The following is a 22,720-nucleotide window of genomic DNA, read 5'->3' as shown; positions in this document are numbered from 1 at the left end:
TATACAGCACTACTAAATGGCAATGAAAAATTTTCCTTCCACATTTAGCCCAAATTACTTTCATGTTCTTCATATTGATTTATCCTTTTAAGTATGTAACACATTTTAAAACGGTGCATATTTGTACAACTCTTGAGATTATCTTGAAGAGAATTCCATATTCTCATACCCTTAACTGTCGGACACATTTGCCTTTGTGTGGTCCTAGAAACTGATGCTTAAGTCAAACTTCCTTCTACTGTCCCCACTTCCTGAACACAATACAAACAAACTTTGTAACTTAAGAGGTAATGTGTTATTTCTTGCCTTGAACATGAATAATAATGTCTGTAATTTCACTAAGTCTTCAAATTTCAACAATTTTGATTTTATAAACAGATTATTTGTATGTTCTCTATATTTAACATTAAGAACCATTCATACCACTTTCTTCTGTAACAAGTATAGAGGATTTATATTAGTTGCATATGTATTCCCCCACACCTCAGCACAATAACTGAGATAGGGGAAAATTAGTGAGAAATATAAAATACGCATTGCCTTATAATCTATTATATCTCTGACATTACCCAGAATATAAATATTTTTAACCATCTTTTTTCTAACATGTTCAATGTGAGATTTCCATTTTAATTTATCATCCAATATACCCCCAAAAAACGGAGTTCAGTAACTCTCTCAATTGGAACTCCATCAATGGGCAGAGTTACTTCATCCTCTTTTACCCGATTTCCAAAAATCATAAATTTCGTTTTTGTCAAGTTCAAATATAATTTGTTTACATTGTGGAGGGGTTGGTGGTGCAGGGTGGAGCAGCGGAGTCAGGGTGTGGTGTCAGGGGAAGCCAGCAAGCGTCATCTAATCGTGCCTTTCAGTAGAGGCCGGGGAGGAAAGAGGAGTTCTGACCGAAGCTGGCAGCAGAGAGCGGAGCGCTGCAAAATGCAAATGTGAGAAAGTGAAATGACACAGAAGGAAAGTCCTGATAAGCATCTGGGTCGTGCCGCATCCTTCGTATCTACAGACGTATATATTATGATTTCAAACTGCCTCTCAGGATGACTATGCCCCTATTTTCCCTTCTAAGGTGGTCACACTATCATAATATGTTGGACAGCCTTTGTAGAGTGTATTATCATTATTGTAGGATCTTTAAGATATAAATCACCTTGAATCAACTGTTATTGTACTATATAAATAAATTTAAACTGACCTGAGTGGGCTTAAGCTCAACATCAGCAAAATAAAGGAATTGAGCAGATCGAGGACAAATAGTATTCAAATGAATCATCATGCATGTCTCCCATCGTATACACAGACTTCTTATTGGACAGAGAAGCGCCAAGTTGGACACAAACAAGGTGTTGCTTTCAAAACCTTTTTTCAAAAATTGTAAATTATTTTTTTTAATTTTAAATTTGAGCAATCACAACAAAATAATTTCACTGGAGGGAATGATTGATTCTATGTATTGTCATTAAATTATTCACATTCTTAGATACAGTAATTGGATAATTGCAGACAAAGGAAAGAAAGAAAAGAGGAAGTTTCACTAAGTGCCAATGTAACCCTGTATAAATACCCTCTGTTTACATAGCATCTCATGGTTTTACAGTCAAACATAGTTATGGTGGACGAGTGGCAACACTTCTCATTGCTATTGGCTGCTAGGTTGACAGCTGTCAATCAGCATCACAAAGACCCGCCCACCTGTACCTGTGAGCTGTCTGAGGAGTCCTGCGCGGCAGCCACGAGAAAAAGACCATCCTCTGGGTAGGTGAACAAATATACGCTTGTCTTTCAATAATAACGTGAAGTTGAAATATTCTGTGAGGTTTGTTGTTGTTTTTTAAGAAAACGTCCTGTCCTGTTAGAAAGACTCAAATGTTCCCATATAAAGTAGGCCTACGTCTTTTATCCTCCCAAATAATCCAAGCTGTCAGTCTGCAGCTTAGAAACTGTTTGATAGCATCTTGACAATCCTCTGCTGGTAGCAACGTTTGTTTTGGAGTCATGTAGAGAAGCAGATATAAAAATATGAAATGTTTTATAAATAGTTAATGTGCTAAATTGAGCTGACCTTTATTCTACAACAGAAACAGGACCAAACGGGAGAGGTAGAGATAATTCCTTAATTCTCTAAGCTTCTGCTCATCCTGACTGATCAGCCCTGCAGGGCTTACAGCATATTGTAGCCTTCAGTTTGCACTCACTGAAAATCCTTCACACACTTTATGTAGCTTCATTTCCTTTTCGACTTGACTCTCAGTAAGCAGGGAGATTATTTTAAGGTCACCCATTGGTTTCTGGACTTTTTGAAGCCGCACCATTGGTGGGTTTTTGTTTTCTTTCCTGACATCAGTCATGTTAGCTCTAAAGTGAACATATTTTAGACCACAGAGTGAAGTGTTAAGACATGCTAGCAAGCTTTGTAATTGCAGTCACAATCAACACACACAGACACACACAGGAAAGGTCCAATTTATTCATTCAAATTAGCAAAATTGAGTCTCGCAGGCTCTAATCAGCTACAGTTGGCTGTGTAGCAACTGTAACACACACACACACACACAGACCATGCTTTTCACAAAGGTTTATTTCACACAAAACAAATCCCAAAACTATCCACAGCAACAAAGTCCACAGCTGAGATGTGACTGATTGCTTACTTGGTATATGAAGGTGACATCCAGGAAGGGTGAGGGTCTGCACGGTGGGAAGTTGGGGGGCGGGGTCAAGGCACCGGAGGGTGGGCAGGCAGGTGAAGCGGTGAGCAGTAATGTTAAAGCCCTGAGGCCTGTGTTTATTAAGGGGCGTCTCCAGATGAAGCCCATGTCGAGGCTGCTTATTGGTCTTATCTTTTATCACGTGATAAAAGATAAACAAGGCCTCGTTTCCTTGAAATGACATCACTGTCTCGTTATGGGATTCAAGCTGTCAAAAACACATGGGAATGAGTTTTTTGCATGAACTGGATCTGAGGTGATTCTGAGGATCATCACGAGCTTGCACGGAGATTTTAAGCACATGAAGCTTGCATGGAGAATCTCAAAAAACATCAGCAGTTAGGGAGCATTTTGATATGCTGGTGCCCAATAATAACATAAGTCTTGAATCAATCTCAGGTTGAGATTGAGGCAATCCAGCACTTAACAGCAGGGTGTAAGATGCTAGCAGGCAGGGCATACATGGAACGCCAAACCAAGTGGCCGGCGTAGTATACAGGAACATCTGTGCCGAGTAGGGCAGCTCCAGGAGGTCGATAGATTAAAGTACAATAAAAGGTTTTCAGGGAACAGCCCGTAATTATCTGTAACTCAGATCATACATTTGATCAGCCTTCATTTGAATCTGTCCTGGTACGAAGCAAGTCATCCACCACGACCTGAAATCACAGTTCTTGTAGTGGTACTTGTCTGGCTGCATTGTGCCAAGTGGAAGTGGGCTTGTGGTGTGGGGCTGATTTTCAGGTCTTGTAACCTTAAATCCAGTGAGAGGAACTCCTGATGCTTCAGCATACCGAAACATTTTGGGCAATGTCACATTTCCAACTTTGTGGGAACAATTTGCAAATGACACGGACGAGCAAGTTTGGTCTGAACAGGTTCCTGACATGAACCAACAGAACACACTGAGATGAATTCGAGCGGAGACTGTGAGCCAGGCCTTTTTCTCCAGCATCAGTTTCTGACCTCACAGATGTGCTTCTGAATAATGGTCAAAAATCCCAATTAAAACCTTTGTGGAAAGCCTCCCTAGAAGAGTTTAAGCTGTTATACCTGCAAAGAGTTGGACGATATTATATTAAACCCTGTGGATTCAGAATGGGATGTCACTCAAGTTCATATGCTTGTGAAGGCAGAGGAATAGTTTTGGCAACACAGTGTATGTGGAATTATCCAGTTCATGATGTATTTACATGTGTATTGATAAATCAATAACACAGAGCTCTGTACCCATGAACAGTGTGATTCTTGTTTAAAGGCATAAACATTTCAGCACTTATATCTATTTCTTATCTAGATAACACACAAAAAAACTAATCTGAATTTTATAAAGCGAGAAAAGAACCCACAACAGAAGTAGTCTGGTGTGGATCCAGTGCATTACTCAAGGAGAACGATGTGTTCTCTGTGTGATTTGTAACATTTCCTATAAATAAAAAGTTCAGACTTTTCAGTTAATAGAGTCTAAACCACACAGCAGCCCTGCCTGTGGTTGGCAAGCAGATGGTTTATGCAGATTATCAGCCTCATGAGCAGATTAGCTTTAGTGCTTCAGTGACAGGTTACTTGATGGACTTGTAGATAAAGTCTCTCTCTGCCTTTCTTTAATTAGACGAGACAAAAGTTACAAATGGCTCGTTTAGGGTAAGCAGATGACTGTGTCATGAAGAGTGAACAAACTGGCAGGTGGCAGTGTGCTATCAGAGGAACAAATACTGAAATAAAACAGTGATGTCACAGTGTACTCAGGGGCCGTTGTGTCAGGGTGCTCCAAGTGCTTGTGTTGGAAACAGCTGTTTCATGCTGCTCGTTTCAGTCCCTTCAGTCTTCATATTTTTGTGCTTGGATTCTACTCAGGCAGCTGTGCATGACTCACACTTCAGAATGATGCTTATTCTCTTATATTGAAGCTTCAGTTTGAGTTTGTCACTGTGGTTTGGCTTAATGTTGCTGGTGGTCATGTTTATAAGTGATACTGTGAAATAAAGGCATCTGACAGGTTCTCTTTCTTCTCGTCTCCAGTCTCTGCGTTGATCCTGAAGCAGTATGGAGGAGAGTGACCTGCTCAAAGAGAGGCTCCAGGCCATCACTGTAATGCTCCGGTCTACTCTGAGCAGTCACAGAGGAGACACTAAGATATCTGCTTATCTATTTGACAATTATTCAAACTTTCATTTAGAAGTTTTAGAGCATGATGCAGATGTTACTGAGACGTGTACAGTCTGTACCTTTTTTCTTTTTTACTGTACTCTAAATTAAAACATGTAACTTACAAATAATTATTATTATTTAAATAAGTAACAAATTAACTCTTTGTGGCTTTTGACTCTAAAAAATGTAAATTAGTTCTTTTGTCATTTGTTTATGACCTTTTTCTGTCCTTTAACTTTCACTTAACTTTGGAACATTTAAAACTTAAATGAAACAGTTTAAACTATTCTGAGGATTAGTTTGTTTTTGTAGCCAAGTACAGGATAGGGTAGGGGTAGGGCTGCTCGATTATGGCAAAAATGATAATCACGATTATTTTCACTGAAATTGACATCTCGATTATTTGACGATATTTATTTAACAATAACAATGTATTGAATAATGGCTTTAAAGATTGTCAAAAAATAATATAAAATAGTGTGCAAATACTGATTACAGTGGAAATGTTTGCAATATAAAAAATAAATGCAAAATGTAAACATCTATGTTTAGTGAACTTCAAAATATTGCACAATATTTGATCCACGTCTGACTCCGCGAACCCATAATGTTTCCACACCACTGAAGTCGTTTTACCTCTCTTTTCAACCAACGGCATTCTTTCTTCAGCAGCCATTATCCTCTCCTCTCCAAATAACTTCTGCTTAGCTTTCCGAGCTTCCCTCGGATCCTCTTAATTGTTGTGATGCGTGTTCGAAATGCAGAGAGGTGCGCTCGATTTGCCACACGGAGCAGCGCGAGAGTAAAGCACGAGGGAGGTGCTAATAATCGGCTCAGTCATTTTTAATGATCGTTGAAAGCCCAGATCGTAATCTAGATTAAAATTCAATTAATTGAGCAGCCCTAGGTAGGGGAAGTTAAAGTAAGATGGAGAGAATGGGCCAATAGCTAGATTCGCAGAAGGGTCATGGTGAGTTGCGTGCAGAAGAATGACTGGAGCCACAGGTAAAGTTGCTTTGAATTGTATTGAATTATATAGCAACAATTAAACAGCACTTCATAAACAGGAATGAAACATTAAATAAGATACAACAACAGCAATAATAATAGTAACCAGAATCCTATCTGAGCTCAGATATGTCAGTCTTGCCGGCTTAATAGTCCGTGTTCAGGTCAAAAGTCTGTGATTGGTGCGATTTCATCCTACCGCACTGTTGCAATTGTTCGTGAGAGAAGAGCAACCTGCCCTTCTGGGCCAACTCGGAATGGCTGTGGTTCGGTTCAAAGGGAAAAGCTCGCCATGTTCCATCCCACAAAAAAAAACCTAGCCTGTAAACAACAGGGCTATTACTAATTCAATTCACACTCTAATGATATATATGGCCATATGTAAATAATTTAAATGCTATAACAAAACAAGCACAAAACATTAATTCTAATTTCTAATTACAGTCTATACAGTGCATCTTAATTATGAATGCAATCTTTAAATCACAATCAGCTTATTTTTCCATCAAGGTGCACATTTCTATCAGAAATCATAAATAAACCATGAACTATGGTAGATTATTTCTTTTACAGTACTGCCCCTTTTACTGAATTACAGGAGCATTGCTTTGCACTGCATAGCAATGAAGCAATATGTTAATTACACTCAATGTACAAAATAAAATGACCACAAATATACAAAAGCCCACAGGCTGTAGTTTTACAGTATGTGGTAAGGCATTGGCACAATAAGAATATGCAGGGACATCTATACAGTGCCGCTCGACCATCAAATGTAACAAGAAAATAAAATAGATTCATAACCTTTAAGATCAAAATTAACTTCATTCCATCATCTTATTTTAGTGCATTTAATATTCAACAAGTAATACTAAACCACCATCAGCACACAAGCTGAGTGCTCAGTGTAGCTGAACTCCGTGAGAAACCCCGTGTGTTCTCCCACAGTGAAAACGTGGTCAGCTCCAGCTACGAGCATTAAGCTAATTAGCTTTTTAATTAGCCTGATTCGTCCAGTCCCAGTTTAACTCACCAGCACGCTTCTAATGTTCAACTCTCAGAGAGGATCTTGTCCGCTTCATCCGCACCCGTGCAGATCTACAACATTGAAATTGGGCCATTATATTCCCGTTAACTTCTTGTTAGCTTGTTAGCTTCAAGGTTAGCTTAACACCTTCTGACTCACCGCGATGGTTTCAAAGTCCTAAATGTTCAAAACAAATCAGTTCCGGTTCTCCAAGGTCCATGCAGATCTCCGGTATGGATATTTGCTCAGTTTATCAAGTTTACAGTTATTTTCCAGCAACAAGCTTGGCGGTGAAAATCAGCGATGGTCTCGTGCACCTCCGTCTCTCTGTGTCTGAGCACATGTGACCGAGCACATGTGACCGTACAGAGCAGGGGAAGGCGGGGCTGTATTATCTTAGTCTGGGTACCAAGCTTATTATTAAATGCACGCACACACCGATCTCTGCTGCGATTCCCACTTTATTTCTCATTTTTTCTTTTTCTTCTTGCTCGCGGGTAGAATACACACATTGCAGCAACACAGTGCCATCTAGTGGCTGATGCGAACATAGGTCAACATGTTACATCTCCCTTCTTAAAAAAAAAACAACAACAACAACAAAAAAAAACTCAGGCCTGTAAAATTTGTAAGGCAACTGAAATTACGAGAATAACATCCTGAGTAACATCCATTAATAACATAGCATTCGACTCAATACTGGCTACATCATTACCATAATAAACAGATGCATTTAGTGACATCATTGGAACAACAAACATGTGAACAGCCTTTTCTTTTCTTTTTTTTTAGGGCAGCGATCCGCCTGCACCCTTTACAATATTACAGGTCCAGAACCTGTCTTGGTTTAGTAACACGCCCATATCGAGTCGTGTATCCGGGTGTTGTAATGTCTTTATCAGGGGGCTCCACAGGCGGGGGCTGAGAAACCACAGCGCTGTCATTGCTGTTAACCGTTGGTTGAATGGACTGCTCACCTCCTATGCTGTTTCTGCTTTCGCGGAGGTGTCGGCGGTTACGCCGATAAACTTGTCCTGTATCTGTGGTTATGTTGTAGCTTCTGGACGTGTCGGCACAACTTGTGACCACAGCTGGTTTCCAGGAACCATCTTGTTGCCGGAACCGGACCGGTACGCCGGGACATAGTTGAGGCAGAGGTCGGGCTGCTCTGTTGAAATAAGTCTGCTGGCGCTGCTGACAGACTTCTCTCCTCTCACGCACTGTTTGCTGGCAAACTACTTGGGGTTCCAGCTGTTTTGGTGTTGCAGGGAGGATGGAGCGGAGTCTCCGGCTCATGAGTAGTTGTGCAGGCGACTTTAAGTTGTCCACAGGGGTGTTCCGGTATTCTAATAGGCTCAAGTAGGGATCCTTATGTTCAGCTTTGGCCTTGTCCAGTAGTTTTTTTGCTGTTTGGACAGTTTTTTTGGCTAGGCCGTTGCTCTGTGGGTAATGGGGGCTAGTAGTGCTGTGGGTGAAACTCCATGACTTTGCGAACTGTTGGAACTTACTTGAAGCATAGCACGGGCCGTTATCACTAATCACTGAATCTGGAATACCATGCCTGGCCATGGCTGACTTTAGTTTGTGGATCACTGCTTCTGCAGTGCAGCTGTGCAGTCTTTCCAACTCGAAGAATCTACTGTAGTAATCGACGATGATGATGTAGTCTTCCGAGTTCCAAGTGAACAGATCGGTGGCTATAACCTGCCATGGTCGTTCTGGTATTGCATGTGACAGCAGGGGTTCCTTGGGGTTAGCAGCTTGTCTCTCCTGGCATGTGCTGCAGGCTCCGACTGCTTCCTCGATCTGCTTTCCCATGCCTGGCCAAAACAGAAGGTCTCTGGCTCTGTTTTTACTCTTTTCTATGCCCATATGGCTGGAATGAATCCGATCTATCATGTCCTTTCTGAGCCTTTTTGGGATGATCATTTTCTCTCCTTTAAACATGATCCCGTCTATCAGTGAGATCTCATCCCTGTGGTTCCAAAACTCCTGGATGTCAGGCAGACATTGAGACCTTTTATCCGGCCATCCACTCAATGTGGTCCTTCTCAGAGTATTGAGCTGAGGGTCCTGGGCTGTTTCGTTTTTTATCTCTGAGAGTCTCTGATCACTGACAGGCATGTAGCTGAGGACTGCGTGGATCTGCGCATCCATTCCGTCACATAGCGATTTAACGTGGCACTCTATGGATTTCCGGGAGAGCGTGTCGGCTACCGGGATGTCTTTCCCTGGCTTGTGGATGATGCTGATGTTGTATTTTTGCAGTTGTAGTATCATCCTCTGTAGCCGTGGTGGTGCTGATGCTAGTGGTTTTTTGAGTATGGACTCTAGTGGCTTGTGGTCCGATTCAATGGTCACATGTCGACCGTACATGTACTCGTGGAACCGCTTGCAGCCAAAGAGAACAGCATACAGCTCCTTTTCTATTTGGGCATAGTTCTGCTCGGTGCTGTTAAGTGACTTGGATGCGTAGGCAACTGGCCTGCCGTCCTGCAGCATCACAGCACCGAGGCCACTTTTGGATGCGTCGACCTGGAGTCGTAGCGCTTTCGTGGGGTTGAAGAAGGAGAGAACTGGGCCTGGTTCTCTAGTGATCAGCTCCTTCATTTGTTGAAAGGATCTGTCATGGTTCTTGTCCCATACAAACTCACTGTCATGCTTTAACAGCTGGCGGAGCGGCGCGTTTATCTCTGACAGGTGTGGGGCAAATCTTGCTAAATAATTAACCATCCCCAGCACTGTTTCCAGTTCTGCCCTGTTCTGTGGGGGCGCCATGTCTTGGATTGCTTTTACTTTATGTGGATCTGGTTTTAGTCCTTCGTGTGACAATGTGTGACCGAAGTAACTGACCTCTTTGACGCAGATGGTGCACTTGTCAGGGTTCAGTTTTACACCTCTCTCCCTGCTGCGCTGCAGCATGGCCCTCAAGTTGTCATCATGCTCCTGTTTGGTTGCTCCGAAGACTAACACATCATCCACAATGGCTGCCACGCCCCTCAGGCCCTCGTAGGTCTCATCCACGCGTCGCTGGAACTCATCCTGGGGCTGAGATTATGCCGAAAGGAAGCCTGAGGAAGCGGTACCTGCCAAACACAGTATTAAATGTGGTTAACAGAGATGATTCGTGGCTTAGCTTAATGGCCCAGTAGCCTGATCTGGCGTCCAAAACACTAAAATACTTGGCCCCAGCAAGTTTTGTGGTGACATCCTCCAAGGTGGGTAGAGGGTAATGGGGTCTTTGTATAGCCTTGGTCTGGGGTCCAGACATACTCTGAGTCTGCCTGTCTTGGGTTTTTCCACGGCAACAAGTGCATTCACCCAGTCCGTAGGATCTGTCACCTTGCATATGATTTGATTCCGTTCCATGCTGTCGAGCTCGTCTTTGAGTCGGGCTCGCAGAGCGATGGGAATCCGACGAGGTGGGCTGACTGTGGGTGCGACGTCTGGGTTTACATGGAAACTGCATTCACCAGGAAATTCTCCTATCCCTTTGAACACGTCAGCATACTCATCTAGTATTGCCTGCGAACTGTTGGTTGTCTTGTCTCTTTCCTCCGTCACTGCCATCACGATCCTGACCAGGTTTAGGTCACGGCAAGCTTTCATTGCTAATACAGGTGGGGCGCTCGTTTTAACAACGTGGAATTCCAACGTGCGAGTTTTGTCTTTGTGTTTGCATTTTAGCTGGCATTTCCCCTCCACGCTGAGTGAGTGTCCCCCGTAATCTGTGAGCTTGTGTGTGACAAGCTTCAGTGTCACATGTGGGAAGAGCGTCTGGAACATGTTGGCTGGAATTGTGTTTGCTTGTGCCCCAGTGTCAACTTTAAACCTCACTGCCTGTGGGGGGAAACCAAGTTGCATGTCTGCATATGCTTGCTCATCATTTCTTCCTTCATTTTCTATGGTGATGCTATCAATGTAGAAACAGTCTTGCTCCTCATCTGTGTCCTCAGTTGTCACTTCTATGTTCTCTCTCACAGTGTGTACTGATTTGAGGTGGGCTTTTGTCTGCGAAGGGAGTTTTGACCTGCATGCTCTTGCAAAATGGTTCATTTTCTTGCATTTTGCACATTGCTTTCCTTTTGCTTGGCAGATGTCTTTATTACTGTGTTGTCCGGCACAATAGCTGCACGTTTTTAGTGTTACTTTAGCGTGTTCTTTTGGTTTCACGCTTCTTATTTGATTTTCTTGTCTGTGCGGTTTCCTGCCGATGGCGTGCACAGTTTCCTGGCCCCTAGAGTGGCCCATAGATTTTAGCTGTTGCTTTGCTAGCTCGTGTGATCGTGCTATATCTATAGCTTTCTCAAGCGTGAGCTCTGCGCCTTGGCTGAGTAGCTTTTCTCGGACGTGTGGCGAATTAGTGGCAAATACGATGCGATCCCTGACCATTTCATCTGTATTTGGGTATCCACAGTCTTTAGCAAGCAGTTTCAGTTCTGTAATAAACTGTTCAAACGCCTCATTTTCACCCTGCATCTTTTCATGGAACTTATATCTGGCGTAGATTGGGTTCGCTTTCAGTGTGATGTAATCAGTGTACTTATCGTAGTACGTCTGAAGCTTTCGGGAGTCGTCTGCGGTGAGCGTCCACGTGTTGTAGACGTCCCGTCCTTTCTCACCGACCCATAGAAGAAGGTAGCTGCATTTGTCTGCCTCCTCCTTCCCCCGAAGAGGACCAGCGAACATTAGCTCGGCGTGCTGCTTGAAGCGCCGCCATGCCTCGGGCAGGTTGCTAGAGTCCCAATCCATGCGCGGTGTGGGAACGCCGTAAGCCTCCATGTCTGCGCTGTCCGACGGCGAGGGATTGCGTATAAAACCGCTACTCTGACACCATGTATTATCTTAGTCTGGGTACCAAGCTTATTATTAAATGCACGCACACACCGATCTCTGCCGCGATTCCCACTTTATTTCTCATTTTTTCTTTTTCTTCTTGCTCGCGGGTAGAATACACACATTGCAGCAACACAGTGCCATCTAGTGGCTGATGCGAACATAGGTCAACATGTTACAGGGGCTTGTTCCTTTCTAACCGGCAGGGGTGTCAAATATATCTCTGGGGTTTTATTTTTATATTTAGATTATTTATCTTTTATTATTGATTTACTTTAGCTCAACTCAGTGATTAACAGAGTAACGATAAATCACAATTAGCAATAACAATGTTGTAGTGCATTACAGAGTCGTGTAAACTCACTGGGTTACATTTTCAATAGATATTTCACTTATTCTGACAATGCATTGTCAATTGTAAATGTTTCATATATTCATTCATTTAAGCTTTTGCTTTTGATGAAACAGCAGAAGCATCGAATTCAAGAGGACATTAAAAAGAAGAAAGTGAAACTCGATCAAGAGAAATTCAAACTGCAACATCTGAAGGTTGGTTTGAATAAATGATCGGCTATAACAGCAGATAAAGTGTAGAGCAAATCATTTCATTGGATGTGTATTATCAGCATGAACTGCAGAAGTAATCAATTCATTTCAATTCAGTTTTACTGATGCAGCGCCAAATCACAACAACAGTCGCCTCAAGGTGCTTTATATTGTAAGGTAGACCCTACAATAATACAACACAAAACCCAACCATCATATGACCCCCTATGAGCAAGCACTTTGGCAACAGTGGGAAGGAAAAACTCCCTTTTAACAGGAATGTCGCAGCAGATGGCCACGACTGGTTGGGGTGAGGAGAGAAAGACAGGATAGTCGTCCTATCTGTTTGCAGACCTGTATTTTTACTTCCAGTCCCAAACACACTAATGATAATTCTGTTCTTCTGTACAGAAAAAGGCTCTGAGAGAGCAGTGGCTGCTGCGAGACTCCCATAATGGTGTAGACTGCACACAGCAGCAGAGCTTTCTGTCTGACCGGGAACACACCAGAGCCCTGCAGCTCAGCATCCACAGGTACAAAATCAGCTCAAACAGAGCTCACAGAGAAGCACATATCATCACCATAGATTACGCATGGGCATTGTTTGGCCTTGCAGGCCACAGCCTTTTGGTGTCTCTGACATCTAAAGGTGAATGGGAAATTAGAATTCAAATGTAAATAAGTATAATGCAGCTTGTTCCATTTTAGACATCAAACACTCATTGATCATCTCCAATCAGAGAACGGTGTACTGTGTGTTTTGTAAGTTTGTGAGAGATGTGGGTTTGCTAGCTCTGAAAGATGTCAGCACACAAAAAAGATTGATGCAGAATATAGTTTTTAACGAGGTAAGTCCTTAAACACAAGGATTACAATTTGAATTGCTGTTAGGAGACTAAACATGGTAAATGGACTGGTTCTTATAGAGCGCTTTTCTACTCTCCCAGAGTACTCAAAGGGCTCTATACAACATGCCTCATTCACACCAACTCATACAAGCACTTCTAAACACAAGTGCAAACTAATCTACATTCACACTCCGATGAACACTTGGGGTTAGTATCTTGCCCAAGGATATTTGACATGCAGACTGGGGAAGCCAAGGATCGAACCACCAACCTTCCAATCAGTAGCTGATCTGCTCTACCACCTGAGCCACAGCCATCCCAGCTTGAAGAGTCCAGATCCTCACTCAAACCTGGCAGCTCTGCAATCACCTTCAGGACTGAGGACGTGGTGAGAGCCCTCAGGAGGACCAGGGAGAGGAGCTCACCCGGCCCTGACAACATCAGCAGTCGAGTTCTGAGACACTGTGCAGGGCAACTAGGAAGTGTGATCCGGACTCTATTTCAACACTCAGTCGACAGTCACACCGTCCCCCAGCTGTGGAAACACTCCACAGTCATCCCCATCCCCAAAAGAAACAACCCAAAGTCTCTGAATGATCTTCGTCCTGTGGCCATCACCTCCCTGGTGATGAAGGCTATGGAGAAGATCATAAAACAGCACATCAAGAGCAACTGACCCACTGATGGACCCACCCCAGTTTGCTTACCATGCACGCAGAGGCGTCGATGATGCAACAATCTTCATCTTGGACTCCATCCACAAACATCTGGAGCTCCCTGACTCCTCTGCCAGACTTCTGTTTGCTGATTTCTCATCAGCGTTCAACACTCTGCAGCCTCGTATCCTGGCCACTAAACTTTCCTCCCGATTTCACCTGGATGATCAGCTAATCCTGTGGACAGAGATGGGCAGTAATGTGTTACTGTAATCGATTACTTTTTTCGAGTAACGAGTAAAGTAAGGGATTACTATTGCAAAAAAGGTAATTAGATTACTGTTACTTTCCCGTAAGCACGCTGCGTTACTGCGTTACTAAAACCGTGATTTTTTTGCGAGAGTGTCTCGTGACAATGACGTAAGCGAGTGCGACGTTCGTGGCAACAGGTGAAAATAGAGCAACAGGACCGCTGAGTCTTTGATTTTATTTATTTTCTGCTGTGTTTCACTTGCATCTATTTGAAAGAGTGAGTTTAAACACAAAAAACTATTTTATTTTATGTCCTGGAATGTGCAGAAAATAGGTTTAAATGTTCAACAAATTTCTTCCAGTCAGAGACTGTTGCATATAATTTAATGTTTGCTTGATGCATAAAGTTAAAAGATTAAAACTAATAAAACAAGTTTTAAAAAGAGACTTTTTCATTTGATTACATTTTGTATGATGGATTATGCAGAAAAAGCAGAATTGGGCTGAAAGATCTATTGCTTTATTACCTATTTAGGGGATAAATCATGTTTTCAAATGTAACTAAGTAACTAAATACTTTTGAAAATAAGTAATCACTAAAGTAACGGGATTACTTTTTTTGGGAAGTAATCAGTAATTAGTTACTGATTACTTTTTTCAAGTAACTTGACCAACACTGCCTGTGGATATTGGACTTTTTGACCAACAGGACTCAGAAAGTTCGGGTCAACAACTCTCTTTCCGGTCTCCGTTCCACCTCCACTGGCTCCCCCCAGGGCTGTGTGCTCTCCCCCCTGCTCTTCATCCTCTACACCAATGACTGCAGATCCACACAGCCCAACTGTCACCTGGTGAAATATGCTGACGACACAGTTCTCCTATCACTGCTGTCAGGCCCCTCACAACACCACGGGCCCACTCTGCAGGAGTTTGTAGAGTGGTGTGACAGCTCCAAACTTGAACTGAACGTGAGCAAAACCAAAGAGATGGTGGTGACCTTCTCCAGTAGGCAGAGGGATCTGGCTGCTTCAGTCACCACCACCATCCATGGGAAGCCAGTGGAGGTAGCTGAGGAGTACAAATACCTGGGAACCATCTTTGACAACCTCCTGAAATTCTCTGCCAACACAGAGGAGATTCTCAGGAGGTGCCACCAACGGCTATACCTCCTTAGGAAACAGCTCCTTTGCAGTCAGCACACCCATCATGATGACTTTTTACTATGCCTTCCTGGAAAGCATCATGACCTTCTCCATCACCTGCTGGTTCCACTCCCTCAGCCTTCATACAGGAACAGACTGCAGCACACTGCATCAGTGTGCTCTAAAATCATCGGCCTGTCAGAACTCTGGCACAGGTTTTCAGCCAACAGGTCCTTAGACAGGCAGCCAAAATCATCAACGACCCCTCTCACATTCGTCACCCCGCATTTCAATGGCTCCCCTCTGGGCGACGCCTCCTCTGCATTTCCTGCAGGACTGAGAGGAGGAGAGCCACCTTTGACCCCAAAGCCACTCTGCTTTTTAACTCCAGCCGATGAGACCATTTCCCACACCAGAAACATAAACTACACTCTTCTTATACTACCGACACTTCATTCACTTTTAGTCACTTACAGTTATTTATTCACCTATTCAGTCACTTTAATTTTAAAACTGTGTATATACTGTATATTCTGTGTATTTATTATTTCACTATTATTGCATGTTATTGCCTCTGTCAGTGCGCCCCAGGGCAGCTGTGGCTACAATGTAGCTTGCCATCACCAGTGTGTGAATGGGTGGATGACTGAATGTAGTGTAAAGTGCCTTGGGGTCCATAGGGACTGAGTAAAGTGCTATACAAATACAGGCCATTTACCATTTACCATGTTTATGCCCTGTCCTTACCTTCAACGTCATGCTGCTCTGTTGTATCTTAATTGCCCCCTGGGGATAAATAAAGTCTTTCTGATTCTGTAACTTTGCATTTTTGAAGCACATGCGAGACAAAGTTGTTAACTTAATCAAGGCAAGAACACTGACTCGCTGACAATTTGTTGCACTTTTGATTCACTGCTGTCACTGCTGGAGTCATGTAAAACAAAAAATTCCCCACTCCACCCTGCGGGCGGTCTATCCATCAAAATCGGGTCCTCTACCAGAGGCCTGGGAGCTTGAGGGTCCTGCGCAGTATCTTAGCTGTTCCCAGGACTGCGCTCTTCTGGACAGAGATCTCCGATGTTGTTTCTGGGATCTGCTGGAGCCACTCGCCTAGTTTGGGGGTCACTGCACCTAGTGTTCCTTCTTCCTGAGGGCCTGTCCTTCCATGATGGTTCCTCCTCTTTCTTGGGTTTCTGCTGCCTGAGGTATTCAGTGAGCATGCGGTTGGTTGGGGATATCTTCACGATGTACTCATGGATATTTGTTGTCTCATCCTGGACTGTGGTGCTGACACTCACCAGTCCCCGGCCTCCTTCCTTCCGCTGCTCCATTCTGTAGTCGGTATCCGTGTTAATGATCACACTGAGGGGGTTCAGGCCTATGCAGAACAGCAGTGGGGACAGAGCATCTCCTTGGTAGATCCCGCACTTGGTGGTGACTTGTGCTATGGGCTTGGAGTTGGCCTCTAGTGTTGTACGCCACATCCCCATTGAGTTCCTGATGAAGGCTCTTAGGGTCCTGTTGATCTTGTACAATTCCATGCATTCCAGGATCCAGGTGTGGGGCATTGAGTCATAGGCCTTATTGTAATTCAATTCAATTCAATTGTATTTATTTACACAGCGCCAAATCACAACAACAGTCGCCTCAAGGTGCTTTATATTGTAAGGTAGACCCTACAGTAATACATACAGGGAAAAACCCAGCAATCACATGACCCCCTATGAGCAAGCACTTTGGCGACAGTGGGAAGGAAAAACTCCCTTTTAACAGGAAGAAACCTCCTGCAGAACCAGGCTCAGGGAGGGGCGGGGCCATCTGCTGTGATTGGTTGGGGTGAGAGAAGGAAGACAGGATAGAGACATGCTGTGGAAGAGAGACAGAGATTAATAACAGATATGATTCAGTGCAGAGAGGTCTATTAACACATAGTGAGTGAAGAAGAAACACCCAGTGCATCATGGGAATCCCCAGCAGCCTACACCTATTGCAGCATAACTAAGGGAGGATTCAGGGTCACCTGGTCCAGCCCTAACTATATGCTTTAGCAAAAAGGAAAGTTTGAAGCCTAATCTTAAAAGTAGAGATAGTGTCTGTCTCCTGAATCCAAACTGGAAGCTGGTTCCACAGAAGAGGGGCCTGAAAACTGAAGGCTCTGCCTCCCATTCTACTTTTAAATACTCTAGGAACAACAAGTAAGCCTGCAGTGTGAGAGCGAAGTGCTCTAATAGGGTGATATGGTACTACAAGGTCATTAAGATAAGATGGGGCCTGATTATTTAAGACCTTGTATGTGAGGAGCAGGATTTTGAATTCTGGATTTAACAGGAAGCCAATGAAGGGAAGCCAATACAGGAGAAATCTGCTCTCTATTTCTAGTCCCTGTCAGGACTCTTGCTGCAGCATTTTGGATTAACTGAAGGCTTTTCAGGGAGTTTTTAGGACTTCCTGATAATAATGAATTACAGTAGTCCAGCCTGGAAGTAATAAATGCATGAACTAGTTTTTCAGTGTCACTCTGAGAAGGATATTTCTAATTAATCCAGGCTGTGCACAGGTTGGTCAGCCTGGTCTTGCAGTCTCGGCTGACTGCTCGGTCTACCAGTAGCTGGTGATTTGCGCCTCTTGTATTCTTGCCCATCCCTTTCTGTGACCCACTCATGTATTGACCCATTTGCATGTTCATCTTAGCCGCTATGATGCCTGACAGGAGCTTCCATGTGGTGCTGAGGCAGGTTATTGGCCAGTAGTTGGATCTGACCGGTCCCTTCTGGGGGTCCTTGAGGATCAGGACTGTCTGGCCTTCAGTTAGCCATTCCAGGTGTCTCCTGTCAACTAGCAACTGGTTCATTTGTGCTGCTAGATGCTCATGGTGTGCAGTCAGCTCCTTCAGCCAGTAGGCGTGAACCATGTCAGGGCCTGGTGCAGTCCAACTCTTCATACTGGGGGCCTTTTCTTGGCTGTCTGCTACTGTGATTGTTACTGGACCCTGTTCAGGGAGGTTGCTGTGGTCTTCTCTTAGATCCACTAGCCACTGAGCATTGCTATTATGGGTTGTGTCCTCTCCCCATATGCTGTTCCAGTATTGATCCGTTTCCAGCCTTGGCGGTGCTGTTCTCATATTGTTCCCCTCCCACTAGGAGTACACCTTGGCTGCTTCTGTGGAGAACAGCTGGTAAATTTATATATATATATATATATATATATATATACACACACCCACACACCTGTCAGTCAAAGTGCCCAGTTCCCAAATCAATCAAATCAAAAATTAAACAAGCTCTTTAGTGCTGTAAAGTTGGGTATTTTAACAAGAGAGTCTATGAGGTTGCCAGCCTCAAATAGCCTTCAGAGGCACTGCAGTTTTTGGCACTTTCACATTGGCCACATTTTCAGGCCCAGAGGTTACTGTTTCTCATGTGATGTCCTGCCGTGTTACTACCCTGCCCTGACCCCTCTGTCTCCTTAGGATTGAAATGGAGGTGGATTCTCTGGAGAGAGAAGAGTCTATGATCAGCGTTAATGAGAGTTTTATCCTCAGTAGACTCAAGGCAGTGGAGAAAAGTCCGGAGGACATTATCAAGGTATATACAAACACACATCCTCACAGATACACAGGTGTAGTGTTGTGCTCCCTTTAGTACCTGTTACACTTACTGAGTTGTGTGTGTCTTCTAGGAAGCCCACAACAGCTTTGTTCCTGGTAAGTCATGTGACATCATTTGCAACATCTCTGATGTTGCGACGAAAGATGAACCCAAGCTAACAGTTCTGTTTTTGTTCTTGCAGAACCATTACACATAACCACAGCAATCCCTGAATCCTTCTCCTCACCAGCCAGTGAACAGTGTGAGCCAAACACACCACGGCAGAGTGAGATCATTCATACATTTAAAACTGTTATACACAATAGCACTGAAATACACAAGAGTTTGCAAATTTAGAACTGAATTTATAGTGCTGTGTTCTGATAACTGTGGAAAGTTCACAGCTAGATCCTCAAAGACGTACACTGGAACTCAAAATTAAAGTGGACATGAAACACTACACATAAGAGCCAGATTACATCATGGAGCCCTGACTCCAACAGTAAAGATGGATTTAAGAAATAAGTGCTTTCAAAAGATGTTTAGCGCCATCTTCTGTCAGCACAGAATGTGACGTCACCTGGTTGGTTGTGGCTAATAAACCCACATTAGTTTGTGTTAGCTAACTAGTGACAGAACCAATAACTCAGTGGTGCTGCCCCTGGCTGCAGCAGTAAAACCAAGGACATACTGTCCACTTATACTGTCTGTCTCTTTAACAATAATTGGCTCCATTGTTTGGCTACATTCACTCAAACAGGAAAATCTGTCCTCATTTTTGAAGTTCTTTACAAACACAAAGATTATGAGTAACAGCTGGATTTTTACGTTGTAAATTAGCCTTTGTATGTGTGTAGTGTTTCATGCCTGCTTTAATTTTGCGTTCCAGTGCGCTCTAGTTTTTCAGGATCTACCTGTGAACTTTGCACAGGTATCAGAACGCTGAGTAAAGGATGTCTATATGACTCAATCCTAGTTTCTGCACAAAAAACGTGATTCATCATTTTCCACAGATCTTTAAAAAGGACATCAGAAAGTCACATAAATGTAACTTTTTTACCTCATTAGTCCACATTCTTTCATCTTCGACCACACATCTATGTTTCTGGGCTCTACACATACTGTCCTGTATATGTTATATCAGATATACCATATCTCAGAGCTTTTAATTTTTCCTCTGCTTTATTTTTATACATTTGTATTACCCATTGAGAATGACCTGTGGAGACTTGCATTAACTAATGTACAGGACATGGATTGTGCTGTGCACCTGGACTGATGTCATGATAATCAGGATAAACTTTAACTGCATTAAGTGCATCTGCCCTCTGTGTCCCAGCTCTGTTTAACATGCAGATCAATGTGGCTAAAAATACTCTGACTGGGGAGCGCTCAGTACTTTCTACGCCAGATGTTCCTCTGAAAGACTTTCACCAAAACACCGGGCTCAGGGTTTATGATGATGTCCAGAAGTGTGTTTGTGCTCTCAACTCTCAACAGGTATTTTTATTATTCTGAGCCAAACTCTGACTTCACTTTAAGCAGTGGAGGTGCATGCTTTGTTTTATTCCATTTTGGCTTTGAAACAGATTTGTATGAGAATATTAGCTCCCTGTAACTTTTGATTAGTGACCCTAATACTCCACAACTGGTAATAATGACACCAGCATTTTCACCAAAGTCCCAGTAGCTGCGACTGGCACAGAGCAGTGGACTGGGTGGGGCTAATGTTACACTGGATTAATGTAAAGCTGTCTACCTGCTTTAGGGTGTGCCAAAGGCAAACAAAGATTTGTTGTATATGATGAATATAAATGAAGGCATGCACTATATCGTTTCTCTATTTCAAGAGAGAGAAAACTACAGTAATGAAGGATGCAGCCGACTGTCGTCTGTTACTGTTGGAACCATCTGCATGGTTCTTAGTTGGTTTTTCCTTTGTTTAAATCTTTATTTTAATAAATCTCAAAAACTATGACAATAAATAAAAGAGCAATAATCCACTGTCTCTTAACTGAGTTCTGTATCACATAGTAGCAACTCCAAATCCACAGTCCTGAACTGCGGCCTCACCTAGCTGCAAATAAAGCCTGTGTGTGGGAAACACTGGTATGAACATCTCAAGCTAATATAAATTTCTGTTAGCAATTCTGCTGACAAAGTACAAGCATTTTAGCTGTACATGTTCCTTTTCAAGTAGCTCATGAAGTGACATAAACAGAATACGTCATGTTAGCTTCTGTTGTGTTTGAATTCCTTTCAGTGTCTGAGTCCTGTTTTTTTTGTACTTCTAGGCATCACGTGACCAGAACGGTGTTTCTGAGCTATCGGCCAATGAGGTGGAACATTTGCTGAGAAGTGCTACAATGCATTGTCAAGCAAAGCACCAAAACTGCTGCCAAAATCCCAGGACAAGGGAGGAGCAATGCTTTTCCCACTACCAAGATGATAGGAACAGGGTGGAGGAGCATGACCTCGGGAAGCAGCCAGGACGCTATGATGTCCTGCAAAGACACAAAGCAGACAAAGACTTTAGCTGCAACGAAAACAGCCAAAGAAAACCACACAGTGAGCATCACTACTGTAACCAGGACAGCTGTTTTATCAAAAATGAAGGCAGGAGCCAGCAAAGCAATCTGACGGAAAGTTGTGTGATGCGCCTGGATCACTATGGCAACCAGCGAGATTGTCACTGTAGTTCATATCCAGTGACAAATTGTCACCGTCTTCAGGAAGGCGGGTCTGCAAGCCACCAGCCCAGTGGCATTACCAGAAGCAGCAGCAGGATTACTGAACCATCCCGGTGCTGCGTACCTCTTAGAACACATGACCAGGAAACACTAACACACACACGGTTCAGCTACACTCCCTGTTATATTCCTGCTATTGATTATATCAGTGAGGAAGAACATTACCGCCCATCCTTGTACCAGTCTAACAGACAAACTGGGAACAGACACAGAGCACCTTTCCCCCTTACTGGAGATGACCCTCCTTGCCCAGTCCTTAGCGTCTTGGACACTGCTGAGCCAATCACAGCCATATTCGTGGGTTTTCAGTCAGCGTTGGACGAGAGCCGGCAGGCTCGGGAGTTTGAAGGTTCCCTCAAGGCTGAACTGGTCATTGTTGAGGACGATGAAGACTATGATGACAGCAACATGAAGGAGAAGAAGAGCCACGGGCACATTCCAAAGCCAAGCGCAAGCAATGGAGCTGCTGCACACGTGCAGGGACTTGGAGACGGACACAGAGAGAGAGCAGTGGGACCAGGCATCAGAAAGATCCAGAAAAAACAACAAGCGTGCTGTAGTGTCTGCTAACTGAAGTGTCTGCTAACTGCCTTCTTTTTTACATGGTGCTGCTTAAAATGACCGATTCTCCTCGAGCGCTTAGTGACCGACTGCTTTTGTGAAAGGGAAGATGTGAAATCATCTCCAGCTAATAAACACAGTGTGTGACACTGTAACTAAAGAGCCCTGTTTAATTTGGTCAGTCTTTATAACGTGTTCCCCACCAGGCCAAGCTGTCAACGTATCCCATACTGCTGTGTGTCTGCTGTAAGTGGACTGTTTTTATACAGCGCTTTTCTACTCTGCTTCTACTTCACCAAATCACACACAAGCACTGTTTTCCATGCCTAAGTACTTTTCTGTCTAACATTCACATTTTAGTGAATGCATCAGAGAGCAACTGGGAGTTCAGTGTGTTGCCCCAGGATATATATGCTACAGATTAATGTAAAATGTAAGATGACTTGAAAAGATTAACCCACAAATCTGTCATCTGAAGCTGGAATGCATGGAGAAAAAAGACAAACCAAAATAAATCACTTTGAACAGGATTAAATCCAAGTGACACACGTGTTCTTACTGCACATGTTCTAGCAGTGCTTTAGCATGTCTGCTCCTAGCTCCCAGTAAAGCCCAGTCAGCCAGCTTTAACCT

The 22,720-nt window shown here is 43.4% G+C and overlaps 1 protein-coding gene across 2 annotated transcripts; it reads left to right on the top strand.

Moving 5' to 3' along the window:
- The first annotated feature begins 1,660 nt into the window (after positions 1-1,660).
- On the top strand, positions 1,661-22,249 carry LOC134617402 (palmdelphin-like). Of its 2 annotated transcripts, none has more exons than XM_063462633.1 (9): positions 1,661-1,770; positions 4,746-4,814; positions 12,214-12,294; positions 12,703-12,824; positions 18,659-18,773; positions 18,868-18,892; positions 18,979-19,038; positions 20,116-20,276; positions 21,071-22,249. In XM_063462633.1, the coding sequence occupies exons 2-9, from the start codon at positions 4,770-4,772 to the stop codon at positions 22,094-22,096; spliced, it is 1,635 nt and encodes a 544-aa protein (XP_063318703.1). In that variant the 5' UTR covers positions 1,661-1,770; positions 4,746-4,769; the 3' UTR covers positions 22,097-22,249. The 2 variants fall into 2 exon arrangements, with proteins under 2 accessions (XP_063318703.1, XP_063318702.1); XM_063462632.1 differs by having other exon boundaries at positions 18,979-19,062.
- The last annotated feature ends 471 nt before the right edge of the window (positions 22,250-22,720 follow it).

The sequence above is a fragment of the Pelmatolapia mariae genome, linkage group LG18, assembly GCF_036321145.2.
Source record: "Pelmatolapia mariae isolate MD_Pm_ZW linkage group LG18, Pm_UMD_F_2, whole genome shotgun sequence".
NCBI lineage: Eukaryota > Metazoa > Chordata > Actinopteri > Cichliformes > Cichlidae > Pelmatolapia > Pelmatolapia mariae.
The sequence above is the reverse complement of the archived record's forward strand: the minus strand, read 5'-3'. Positions and strand labels throughout refer to the sequence as shown.

What these genes read in the sequence shown, in the direction of transcription:
- LOC134617402 (XM_063462632.1), top strand. Translation starts at nt 4,770, where the DNA reads ATGGAGGAGAGTGACCTGCTCAAAGAGAGGCTCCAGGCCATCACT. An exon ending in TCAAACTGCAACATCTGAAG is followed by an intron (nt 12,295 to 12,702) that starts GTTGGTTTGAAT and finishes TCTTCTGTACAG; the next exon opens with AAAAAGGCTCTGAGAGAGCA. An exon ending in GTGCTCTCAACTCTCAACAG is followed by an intron (nt 20,277 to 21,070) that starts GTATTTTTATTA and finishes TTGTACTTCTAG; the next exon opens with GCATCACGTGACCAGAACGG.